At 39.7% G+C, this 12524-nt stretch overlaps 1 protein-coding gene across 1 annotated transcript in view; it reads right to left on the bottom strand.

The window, feature by feature from the left end:
- MCF2L2 (MCF.2 cell line derived transforming sequence-like 2) overlaps positions 1 to 12524 on the bottom strand; it is a 142353-nt gene that overhangs the window by 100199 nt on the left and 29630 nt on the right. Inside the window, exons 7-13 of the mRNA XM_085307105.1 lie at positions 11163 to 11312; positions 8539 to 8663; positions 6907 to 7021; positions 6126 to 6245; positions 4252 to 4443; positions 3246 to 3437; positions 2660 to 2837 (exon numbers count right to left, since the gene is read on the bottom strand). Coding sequence (XP_085163231.1) covers positions 2660 to 2837; positions 3246 to 3437; positions 4252 to 4443; positions 6126 to 6245; positions 6907 to 7021; positions 8539 to 8663; positions 11163 to 11312 — 1072 coding nt within the window. The remainder of the gene's footprint in view (positions 1 to 2659; positions 2838 to 3245; positions 3438 to 4251; positions 4444 to 6125; positions 6246 to 6906; positions 7022 to 8538; positions 8664 to 11162; positions 11313 to 12524) is intronic.

Here is a 12524-nt window from a genome sequence, read left to right as displayed (position 1 = left end):
AAAAAAAAAAGATTGGGCTCAGTAAATTCTCCCCATCCATAAACTCTGATTCTACACTGTGATCTCGACAGTGGGATTTCTGGGCTCAAGTAGAACTCACTTTTACTAGCCAAAGACTCAGAAAAGATAGCTATACTTCTTGCTCATAGAAAATATAAMGCATCTTCAAAGAAAATCAATGCACTACCAAATGTAAGTCTTTCTCAGCTTAAAAAAAGAGGAATGGATAAATGTGAGCCTAGCTGTACTGATCCTCTGAATGTGAGGAAAGGGCACAGAGGAAAGTCCAGCTAAGGTTAGCTTCAAGAAAAACAGAATTTCACAGCCTTGTTTTCAAGGCTTGGAATAGGACTCAGTGTCCCTGTTACTATTCTCAGCCATATTTCAGATTCAGACTGTGAAAATTCTTTCACAAGTCATTTACGTTATCTGTGCTTCAGCTTCCTTTCTGCAAGAGACATCACAACACCTCCCAGAGATACTACAGTATGGGCAAAGTGCTTTGGCATTCAGAGGGGAAGGGCACTCAAGAAATTCAAAGCCCGACTCTTTGCAGCAGACAGTTGGGTAAGACTCAAAGGATGCCATTACACACTACATGTAAATATATATGTACTGTTCATGGCAGTGAAAATAACTGGTTTTAAGCCCCAGTATAAGCTGGAGAAAGTTGGGGACTACTGTTTCTTTGTACAATGGTACTCTGGGTCAATCATCTTCAAGCACAAAGAATCTGAATGAGATAGTCTACTCTACTAATGAATGTCTAAACAGGACTTGCACACATTTCATATACTTAGAGAACAGGTGGAGTAACATTTAAATACACTTCACCTGCCTATTAATTTCGAACAAGACATCAGAGGCTGGGTAATCCTTATCACATGGTGATCCCATATTGTGTTGCATATCCCTGAACTACAGTGCAGTTCAGAGCTACGTAGCATCTCATGGCTTTCTGTAAAAGAACTGATAGTATTGGATGGATGGTACAATACAATATAGATTGTATGAACAAGATTCAGGACTTAAAGCATTGTCATTTATATATTTTCAACTCCTTTCGAAGGTTCTCTATATCAAAAGTTTAATTTAAAAAAAGTACAGGTGCTCTAAAACGGTAAGAAGGAAGTTCAAGAAACACAAACACAGAGATTGCATACATAACTGGAAACACCAGACTGGCTTTTAGCCTAAAGGTGCAGTTTCAATTTGCTGAAAGCCACTCTAAAACAATACTACCACTTACAGAGACTAGTTTTGACCTGCTGACCCCATAACCCCACTTTTCTGCAACTTGCCTTGCTTCAGCACAGTAACCATGCAGTGAGCAACTTGATCAGTTCTGGAATTTGCACTGCTTTGAGCAGGAGGTTGTGCTAGATGACCTTCAGAGCTCCCTAAATTTTTCTAGCTTAAACAATGGAAAACTAACTATTACTTTCTTGCRGTCAGTTCACTGAGTTTAAAAAAAAAAAACAATCAAAAATCACACAGCTACTTGACTGCTAATGACAGTGCAAGAGGGAAACATAAGGGATATGGGCAGCCAAGTAGGACTTTCAAAAAGCATTCTGGTCTCTGCTTGCCTTAAGCCAATAGTGAAACCACACCTTGAAGCAGCAATTGTATTTTAAAAACATGTCTAGCATGGATACATTTGGCGGGGGGTGGGGGGGGGGGGAGTACAGATATTGTAAAGCTGGCAAGAGAACTGAAAAGAGAAGATGATCTTCCTTGCCCAGAAAGGATGAGGCTTGGGGAGTAGAGGGTGATGACAAGGACATTTATATGAGCATGCAATAATAATCTCTAAAAAGCAAAATGGTCAGGTTACTGGCTTGCCTAAGTTTCCTGATGAGAAAGCAAAGCTAACCGCATGCTCTTCATGCAAATCAGTTTATTCTTTCAAGGCTTTTTGATAAACATCCTCCTTTTAAAAAGTCTTATGATTCCATTTTAAAAATTTTTTTAACCATCTTTGTTGAAAAGGTACAACCCCTGCTTGGAACTACAGGCTGCCCTCCAAGATGCACTGTTTCAAACTTGCTTCACCCACGTTTTCTTTACAGAAAATAGCTATTTTGGTTAACRGCACATGCTAACCTCAAATCTGAAACTTTCTGTAAATTCCCAACAAGCAATGTTCAACTTTTATAGTTAGCAGAGGACAACACCAGATGATGAATAAGTACTTTCTTAGCAGGAAAATAAAAGAACAGAAAATCACACAGATGAGTCAGTGTCACTAATGATACCTTACTCTTTGCATTATCTGATTGATACTAAAGTTATTGTGACCTTTTAAAGCCAAATATTCACATTACAGTATAGGCAGCATAAAAGATGTTTATTTTATATACTGCCCTGTGACTAACCTGTTACTGGTTTTCCAGGAAGAATTAGCAATGTAAGATATATTGAGAAACAGTACAGATGTGCACTCTGTAGATTGGACTGAGGAAGAGGAGCCTGAAATATTTTTGATTCACCTTTGTATGCTTGTAGCAATAGATATTTTACATTCATTTTTAACAGCTTGGCCTACGAGGCCCACATTGAACATCAAATGCAAGTTTTCATTCTGATGACAAAARTTAAGCATGACCATGAGAACAAAACATGGGTTTGCATTTGAAAGCAGTTGTCCATGGCATACCTACTCCAGCTGGTCTAGTKGTCTTTGGTGATCCTCGCTTTGGGGAAGACTCAGGATGTGGGGCAACAGGTTGCACTGGCCGAGTCTGTTTGGCTGCTAACTTCTTCAAACTCACTTGCCTCTTGTCAAACATTTCTTGTACATCTTCCAGTTTCTGTAGTATTCTTTGGGCATTGGCCTAGGGAAATAAAAGAAAGAGTAGATCGCTGCCAGTGCTAGATTAAGAAAGAATAGGACTTCTGCCCTGCCACACACACATACACACTAGGTATACTATAGCAGAAGACCATGCTGTGCTGTAGTTTAGTGTAACACAACCCATGCACTCTTCACAGACCTCATTTTCACCGTGTGAAATGGTGTCTCATGCAGTCTTTGTAGCACTGTCCTGATCACTTATGTGTTCTGGGACTACTCACGTGTAAAAACTATGTCCCTACTGCTTACCTCAGTGCCCTGTAATCMTTCACTGTGGGAAAGAGGTATATTTGAGCAGATTCAAATACACAACCTAATACTCTCTCATGTACAGTCAATTGCCATTTTGAAATTCTAACTGAGCACATACATGTCTGAAGGATTTTACCTTTATTTCTGGGGTGAGRATCATATCAAACTGATTGTAGAACTCCTTAGGGTTAGACAACTGGTGTTCCTTAGCTGTCATCAGGAACTTCTCAATTTCAACGAGTGCAGTTTCAGCTCCCTCTTGTGACTGGCATTTGTCCACAGCTTGGGAAGCTAAGAGGTAGATTCCAGCTTCACACCATTGGCTTGCCTTTAAAGAAATATGGGGCAACAAGGTCTTCATTATCACTGACAGCCCGCGTTGGGAAATGTTGCTTCTACCTCATGAAATACTAATTTGCCCTTACATGTCACTAAAGGGAATGAACGTTACTTCATAACATTCAACTGTTCCTGGCCACAACTCACACCACCTAATGATGCAGATCAATTGCAAGTCAAATTCAGGTCTTATGGGATACATGGCCCAGTAACATGTAAAATAATATTATTCTGAACAAGGGAAAGCAATGTTACTGTGGTAATCTTCCAGCTGTACTACCTCATTTTAGTGTCACAAATAGACACTGAATGTCATGTTTCAAAGTCATGCAATTATCCAAAAATCAAAATAGATACTTGAACTGAATCCAAACTCCCCAAAACCTCTTTGAGCCTATAAAAGTCAGTTAAAAATAATTGAAAGAAGGTTTTCTCAAAATTTTTCTGGTAATTCCTGTTTCAGCTTAGGCTGCAATAGAATATAGACAATTAGCATTTTAGCTTTCTATTCTAGTCAAATCAAAGGAAGTGAAAACAACTGAACAAGCAGTTAACTGTTTGTTTTTAAGTTCCAGAATGTGTTCGATTCTTGTTTCAAGTTTAGGTGTAGCTCAGTTCTTACTGTGTTTTATATCACACTTTTCATCACTTTATGACCACGCTTATGGGAAGCTGCTGCTYCAGTTTTTATAGTAGTGGTTTCCGAATTAAATGGAGAAAAAAGGAGTAAATCCTATTTCCTTTCATCCAATTTATTTTCAGTAGAACCTTRCCAGGGCCATTCACTGAGAAGGCTCACTCACCTTATCTAACTGCTTATGCAGTTCAAGAGATTTCCCCAAAATATCATACTTTTTCTTGGTTTCATTGGTAAAGTCATCACAAATACGCCTGAGTTCAACACACTTTGGTCTAATGGAGTCAACTGCATAATGGTTGTTTTGGATGAGCTGTTCTCCATGGAGAGCTAGAGACTGGGCCTTCTCCAAAGGTTCCTGTGAAATTAGTGAAAAACAATTAAAAGTCAGATCTTAAAGTGACACACCTAATAACAAGAATCCACCTTTGTAAACCCTGGTATGGCCTGGAGCTAAAGATGTGGAATCTAGCTGATGGGTCTTTAAACTTGCACTGAAGACCAATTTCATTGTCAGCGTTATTTCTTTCTATTGTTCTAGAGATTTCTTCCTGCCTCCACAGACTAAGGTCAGAAATGAGCACTTTAAAAAGTCTCAGAATCATACTCATGCTGTAATAGAGCTTGTATCCACACCAGAAATGTTCCACTGCATGCTTAACCCACGTCAAGAACGAGCAGAGCAGCACAAGATGGAGAACGAACGAAAGAGAAGTCCTATGACCAAGCATATGATCTCAGGCTGAGTGGATTGCCTTGTACCTGAAGAGATACGGATTATAAATTCTCACAGGAGCTGGTCATCACAACTTTACAGAGGGGCAGAAGATAACAGGTGAGGCAACGCTTTAAACCACATCACAGCTGTTAATGAGCCTGGAGGTTCCTTGCCTTTTCCAGGGCAGGGTCAGACAGAGCGAGTTTAAACCACTTGTAGCACTCAAACATCTGCTTTTCTCAGCTATTAATTATCAACTCTTTTCTGAGCTCTTGTCACTACAGAAGAACTTTATTCCGTGAAAAGTGAAACATGAGTTTAAACTATATCAGCTACTGTCTGTTATCTGTCTCAGCTGACTAAGAGCTGCCTGTGATGGCACAAACATCAAATGGAAGAAGGACATTTAGTGCTTTAATAGGTATGCTGTGAATAAATCATGACTTAAAAAAAAAAATCACCTAACCATGCAATAGTTACTCTTCTAAACTGGGGAGTGTATGTGTTCTGCTTTTTCACAGTGGAGACACTCATATATGAGTTTTTTTCTGCAAAGTTCCCAATAAGCCAAAATACTATTATTTTTCACCTGCAAATTGTCGGATTTCTAATGCTTTGGTTTATTTGTTTTTATTTTCCAAATATATTTTAGAAATTTCTCCAGATTTTACTGAGTGGGTGTAATTCAAAAGCTTAGTCACAGTGAGATGTAATTAGAGGTGTCAAGCATAGAATGAAAGGAAAATGCAAGTTACTCTAACTTATATTTAGGACTTCTACAGAAGAGCTGGGCAAAGATAACAATAATTCTGAATCTTAATTCTGTGCTTAAAAAGATCAGTGGCTTTTTCATTTGTTCATGTGAACCCTCCTCTGATTCAACTTACTCATTTGTGCAATGCTTTCTAATAACACTAAATGGGACGCATATTACAGCTGACAATCTGACAGAATTAAAAAGCTCAAATRTCTGGAAAAGAAAAGTGTTTATGAGAAGCCACGGGTGTTCCTGCAACTGCTATACTAAGTTTGAATAAAACAGTCTTAAAAGATATCTGGCGAAGAGAATCTGACAAATTTTGCTTATTCCAGGCTTTTAAGACTCCAAGGATGAGCCTAACATTTCTGGGTTTGAAATGCAGAATTTTCATCTGGCTTCTATCTTTCCAGGTAGGAAACAACCTTAGTTTCTAGAAWTGGGATCCCAGTTTTGCAAATCGAAATTGTGACCCATAAGAAGAGAGTATCATGTAAGGCCACTGACAGAGAAGTGTCTAGAAGAACAAATCTATAGCAACTGGAATATGATACTGAGTGCAAACCTGTCCTTTCTCTTCTAGTTGTTTCTGTTCCTTTAAGAAGTGCTCCACTCGAGTCACACTGTCTCCAATGTCAGCAAAACTTGCTTGTGTTTCCATGAGATTATCCAGCGCCAGTTTTACCTAGCAAAGAAATAAAAAACAGAAACAAAACCCMCAAAACCTTCACAAGATACCTGTAAAATTGTAACAAATATATGGCTTCTAAACATTTGCCTACATCTTTTAGGAGAGTCTGTATCTCAACTTTAGTCTTTCAGCTCCTTTCAAAATGGAAAAGCCAAGGAACAAAGTAATAACCAACTATTCTTCAAAGAGCTGTTCTGCTTCTTGCTCATTATTTATTTATTTAGGMCAACTCAGATTTAAAGACCTGTAACTCCAGAGTCTGTATTACTCCAGAATCTGTATTACTTCATCCTCTGGGCTGACAATTAGGCTTATTGAATTGAATTCCATAGACTTTGGTAGGATCAAGCACTTACCATCACAGAAGATGTGATATATGGTAACACATCACACACAAACACACAATGATTTATCAAGAAGTTGGTATTTCACATTTTGACCCACCAGGCTAGCACCTTCCTTACTGTGCTTTATTGAAATGTTGTAAGATACCTGATAGCTGGCAAAAAATTCATTTTTGAATATGCTTTTCCTATTTCATAATGAGTGGCTTCTCTCCCAAAGTCTTTTTTGGATTGCCAGTATACTCTAACTATGGCTTAAAGTTCGAACTTATTTACCAGGAAAAGCTAGACATAACGAACAAATGAAATACCTCTCTAAAATCATGCTCAAAGTGCCGAAGCTGCAGGCATTGTTCTAATTTTAGGTGATGCTTGGTCCAAAATTGATCAAAAGCTTTTTCTGTTTCATCCAACTGCGCCAACAACCTGTTAAAAAATTAGAGCAAAAAGCTCTTACTTATCTCCTATAGTTAACTTCTGTTAAGATGCACAAACTGGTTACAGAATGCAGAGCACGGAGATGGTGGAAGCCTACACCTATGTAAGCAGCAGAACAAAGTTTCTCTGTCAACTTTCCCTAAAGCGAAAGTAGAATGATGTTTGCAGTGGGACAGACAGGAATGTGACTGATAAGTGGCAACCACATGGATCCACAGTGGCAGCTGTGTCCTGCCGCCTGATCTGCAGCAGGAATGTGGTGCTGATCCATGTCCTGGCAGCCCAGGGTGGCTCTCTCCCCAGCTGCCTCCTAATTCCTCAAAGATAATTCACCCTAGATTGATGCAGATCTAATATGATGCAATCATCAATTTAAGGAATGATTAAAGTAGAACTCTACAATTTGTTGTTCATTTTCTTTGACCACCAGAAATAGGCAATGACTGAATCATTTTTCTCAATCCGCCTACCCTCAAAACAAGATTAGAGGCTCATAAAGCCTGCCATTGACACTTTCACTTTGTGTAAATAATTAAGCTTTTTTTTGAAAAGAATTTAGTATCAAGGTGTTTCCCCCTCCCCCTTCAGTAAAGCATCTGACACATCAGACTAGTGAGTCATCCTTACACAGCCTCTAAATGATGAGTTAAGTATTCTACAAAGTGGAACAGTTCCAAGAGAAAATTTTGGGCAAGCAGGAGACTGGACCTGGTCTCCTACAGAGTGAGTGAGCGCTGGAATCACCAAATTATCAGGGTAAACACCACCATCTCCCTCCTATTCCTCTTAAAAACACAGCAGTGTTTTCAACTGAATTCTGAAAACGCTTGTTGGTGAATTCAAGATGAATTCACAAATTCCTTTGAGATGACTAATTTAAGGATTTTAAAGTGTTCAGTGAAAAAGAGCAGCTCAGCTTACTTTTGGCAGTTTTGTTCCCACTGAACTCAGACAATCTGAAACACGAACATGACATTTCTCTTTCTTCTGCATCACCAGGCAGAGAGAAACTTCTACACAGTGACTAAAAGCTTTACGGTAATAACTAGGACTGTAAGAAGGAACAGGGATTTCTCTCTTCTTATGCAGCCATGAAGGGGTATGTTTTCAAGCATCTTCATCCGTTCCTCCCCTCATGTTTCCACAGACATGCACAAGCACATCCCACCTCATCTCACATGGACTCAGACGTCACATTCTCAACAGGCATAGAAATTTGGAGGATGTGTACATTGTGGGGAAAACAACATCCCGCATTAAATCTGCAGGCAGGTAGTTACTGGTCCAACTGAAAAACACCAAGAAATGTTTGAATTTGCCTGGCCAATTTTGTCAAGTAACTAACTCATAACAAGTCTCTTCTCTCAGAGTTATCTATCCAATAAACCGGGAGTAACTGTGAACCAGTGGGAATTCATAGTCCATRTATTTAAAACATTTAAATTAGGACCTAACTTACACATGCATTTCTTAAATCAGCTTCAAAGTAATCTAGCTTCACCAACCTTTCCACTGTTGCCACATTTTCCAGTTCATCTGGACTCAGTTTGCTGTTGGCACTTCGGGTGACTGGCTCCCTAATGCACGTCAGTAGAGTGGCCCCTTGCTTCACTGCTAGCTTCAGTTCATCCTGAGGAATAAAAAAAAATTAAATAAAAAAAAAAAAAAAAGAAATCCCAACAAATTTGTGTACTTATTCAAGCAATGCTCACATTTGTTAGGTGGAAGATACAGTAATGCTAAAGGAGGATTCTTTTGTAATTATTAAATGGTTGGAACAAAATACAAATATTTACCAAGAATGATATGGTCTTTCTAGAAACGGAGACTAAGTCTTTTCAGTTTAAATGGTCATCTGTGATATTTCCCAAGAAGGAAAAAGTACATAAGTTCTGAGCAGATCAGGTTTCTGACTTGGCAGCTTTCATAATAAAATAAATTTTCTGGCATGAAAGAAACTTGTCCTGCAGATTGTTCAGTGAGCTGAGAGACGGTGCACTTCTTAACGAGGTTTCCTCAAAAAAAAATGCCATGACACACAGAGCTACAGAATGTCAGCTATCAAGGAGTCATCCACAGARGAAGGTATCCGTCCCAGCATGAATGAAGAGTAGTGAAAACGGAAATAGGGTTCAAACCCTATTAACATGTCAGCTAGAGGAATCCGCAGACCACTGCAACAAAGTTAACTCCTCTGTCAAACTCCGTCAATGCCAAATGGAAAATGCAGTAACGACGATTTGAMACTTACACGCTCCGCTAAAGAGGATCAAATAAGCACCTTAAAGACACAACAAGTGGAGGCAGTAGGTAAGCTTTTGTTTTAACTGAGCAATTATATTTTGGAGAAGACTGCTTCAGTACCCCTCGTCGTCTTCCACCTTCTACAGGAGAGACTGAGTTTGGACTGCAATGCAGTCCTTTTGTGCAGATAGCTCTGTAACTAGAGCATAAAATTGTCCTGAAATCCACTTTTTCAGCCATAAGGGGATGTCTGTGAAACACAATCTTTAGTACTTTCTGTAAGCTAGGGATTTCTGCCCTTCCCCTGTTTCCTGCACTGAAGGTGACCACACAAAGGATCATCATCAAGTCTTTGGAGGTGCTATAGTTCACGTCAGCTGGAAGAGAACAGGACAGAACACCACTCATGCAGTAGCACCAGCTGAAAGGGGTCTACATGAGTGGAAAACCAGAGGGTAGAAAGCCCTTATGCTCATTCTGCAAGTTAATGAAGTATTCACTTTCACATCACTGAATCTTTTACCCAAATTTTCTGTCACTGCACTTTCTTCCTGCACGTTGTTTTCAGCAGCACAGTCCGCAGGGTGCTGGCATGGAAATACCTGGCTATCAGCCTTTTGCAGGGATCCTTTCTGCTGCCACACAAGACTGATCACCTCTCCCTGTGCTGGGACATAGGCACGAGTGCACATTAACTACTGCTTTATCTGCTCTAATCTCCCAACTTCRCTGGAAAGGACTAGCACAGACACAGCTAAAGCAGCCAGGGAAATGGTTCATATCCCAGCTGCAGAGCACCGCGCCACAGTATGTTAAGATGGCTACTACTACTAATGTGACCTGAGGGGAAACTGATGGTAAGAGCCAGGCTCCAGCATGAGCTAAAACCATTCTTTTTTGACTAAAAACAATAGAGACAAGGTTGTCTAGCAGCCTCATGAAGTCTGAGTAKTCTTTCAGTCCAGTCTCCAGTACTTGGCAAAACCCCTGCAAGATTTTTCTGCCAGCTGTTGCAGTTCCTAAGGCTCTGAAGACAATTATTACATTGTCACATGCCTGCTGGGGAAGGAGAATGAATATTTGCTTATTTATTTCCTACTATCTGTTTATTTATTTCCTATCCTCCCCAAGGCAGAATCAGTACAGCTAGCAAATTCTGTTTAAAGCAACACAAACACAGAGCTGGGACAGATCTGCTTACTCCAGGCAACTTTATAGCCCTTTCAAAAACCCAATGAAATGCCATCTCAAAACTAATCAGGTTGTTTGCTCCCTTTCTCTTACAGGAGGAATGTTCCAGAACCTCACTGTTTTGATGGGTAAAAATCTGTTCTTCATATCCAGCCTAAGCTCATGATCTTTTTTGATCCTGTGCTTAGATAACTGAAACAGAGATTTTTACTTATGTCTAATCCTGAGGTGCTTGTTAACAACAAAATCAAAATGTTTTCTTCTGCATCCTACTCTATGAAGTTAAGCATGCCTCAACTTTTTTTTCTTTTTTTTTAAATTTCTCTTATAGTATGACAGTCRTCATTTAGTTGATCAGTCTGTCTATGCCTGGCTTATCCTCACAGATGTTCTCTACATCTGCTCCAGTGTGAGTTTCTCTCTTCTGATGAACTCTTCATCAAGAGTTCACCTTGTCTTAGATGTGATCCCACCACAACCTCTTATATAGTAGCACTGGTACTTCCCTGTTCTATTGTTCCTGAAACTGTAAAGAGTCCTTTTTCACAGTTGCATCAGATCAACCTCCTGAACCCAGGTTTCTCTCCCGTTCAGTTGTTCCAGCTGATGGACTCCCAAATGATAGCAGAAAATTTTACTAAATCAAAAATCATACATCACACCGATAGGGCTGTCACCACGCAACAACATTCACCTTCAGCTTGCTGTGATGGCCAGCATGGGCAGAGAGGAGCTCCTCCGTGCACTGCACATCGTTGGGAAGTTCAGTCTCTGCTAGGTCTGTTCCRAAGGTCTGTAACATCTGTGCTGTTGTTTTTACTGTCATTGCAAAGTTTTCAATAGCCTAGAAAAGCAGAAGCATCAGAGTTACAGACTGGTTATTTTCCCTTAGCTTGGTAACAAGGCTTAGTCCTTCAGGCATAGTGGGCTGCAAGTATCACATGCCTCTAAAGCTGGCCAAGTTGCCCTTCTGCGGGTAGATCTGCTACAAGTTACAGATCAACTCCTGTGCCACAAATGATATTTTCGCAGATCTACAAGTTCATCTCCATAAACTAGCTGGGGAACTCCCAGAATTTAACAGACATAAAACCACAGTGGGCATCAGCTTTAAAGTCAAGACTGAAACTTCACATTCTCTGCCCATGCTTGCTGGGAGAATCTGTTGTTTTTAAAGATTTTTAATTAAGGCTTATTTAAGCTGAGGGGAGACCAAAAGCACGTAGGACAAAGCCTTTTCAAATTTATATTTATACAGTTCACTCAGCAGCAATCTGTCTCAAGCTGTGCATCTCAATCCTGTCTATCTGTATTTGATGTATTCCAGTCACTCCCTCCCATCTGTTCATATTAGTACACAAATAAAAAAATAATTTACCACAAACACAGTTGAAAATGCATGCATTCATTGCAGCATTGCTGCTTCTCTATCACTTGGGTACACCAACAGAAAACTTTCAGAATTTTGTGGTTTTATTGAAGAAAGTGAAAGTGAGGAACGCTTAGTAAGAATGTTACCTTTTCAGAGTAAAATTTCAGACTCACAAGATACAATTAAAACCTTTGCATCTCATAGCAAGTAACTGCACATGGATTTTTTTTCATGGTCACATCCTAATTTCTTCAGGGGCAGTGAAAAAATATATTATCCCTTATAGCTCTTTATTCTTTATACTATCTGATCTTGACCATCCTATGGTTTGAGTCAGTCGACAGCACTAGGGGTGCTTTTACACCCAGTCAACTACTACACAGCTGTTGAAAGTTGCATTCCTTTCTGCAGCAATAATAGGAATGCCTCATTCACAACCACAACAGTCAGAACTATGCAATGGGCTCTGTGGAAAAGCTAATCAGAGGTAGCTCCTTCTTTAGAAACTGCAGAGAGAAACTGTTTTACAAACATACATAGCTGCCTCATCATGTGATCTGAAACTTGCCCTAAACCAGGCAATGCTAGGAGGGTTCATAGCCTTCTTTCCTACCCCTCCCCACCATAAATTCCTGCGTGCTTTCTGCAGCACAGACCCACATACACCAATGCATAGCAACTGAA

This window comes from Rhea americana, unplaced genomic scaffold (genome assembly GCF_003343005.1).
Source record: "Rhea americana isolate MKP2758 unplaced genomic scaffold, rheAme1 scaffold_253, whole genome shotgun sequence".
NCBI classification, from domain to species: domain Eukaryota; kingdom Metazoa; phylum Chordata; class Aves; order Rheiformes; family Rheidae; genus Rhea; species Rhea americana.
Note: the sequence above shows the minus strand (reverse complement) of the source record. Positions and strands in the feature narration are given on the sequence as shown.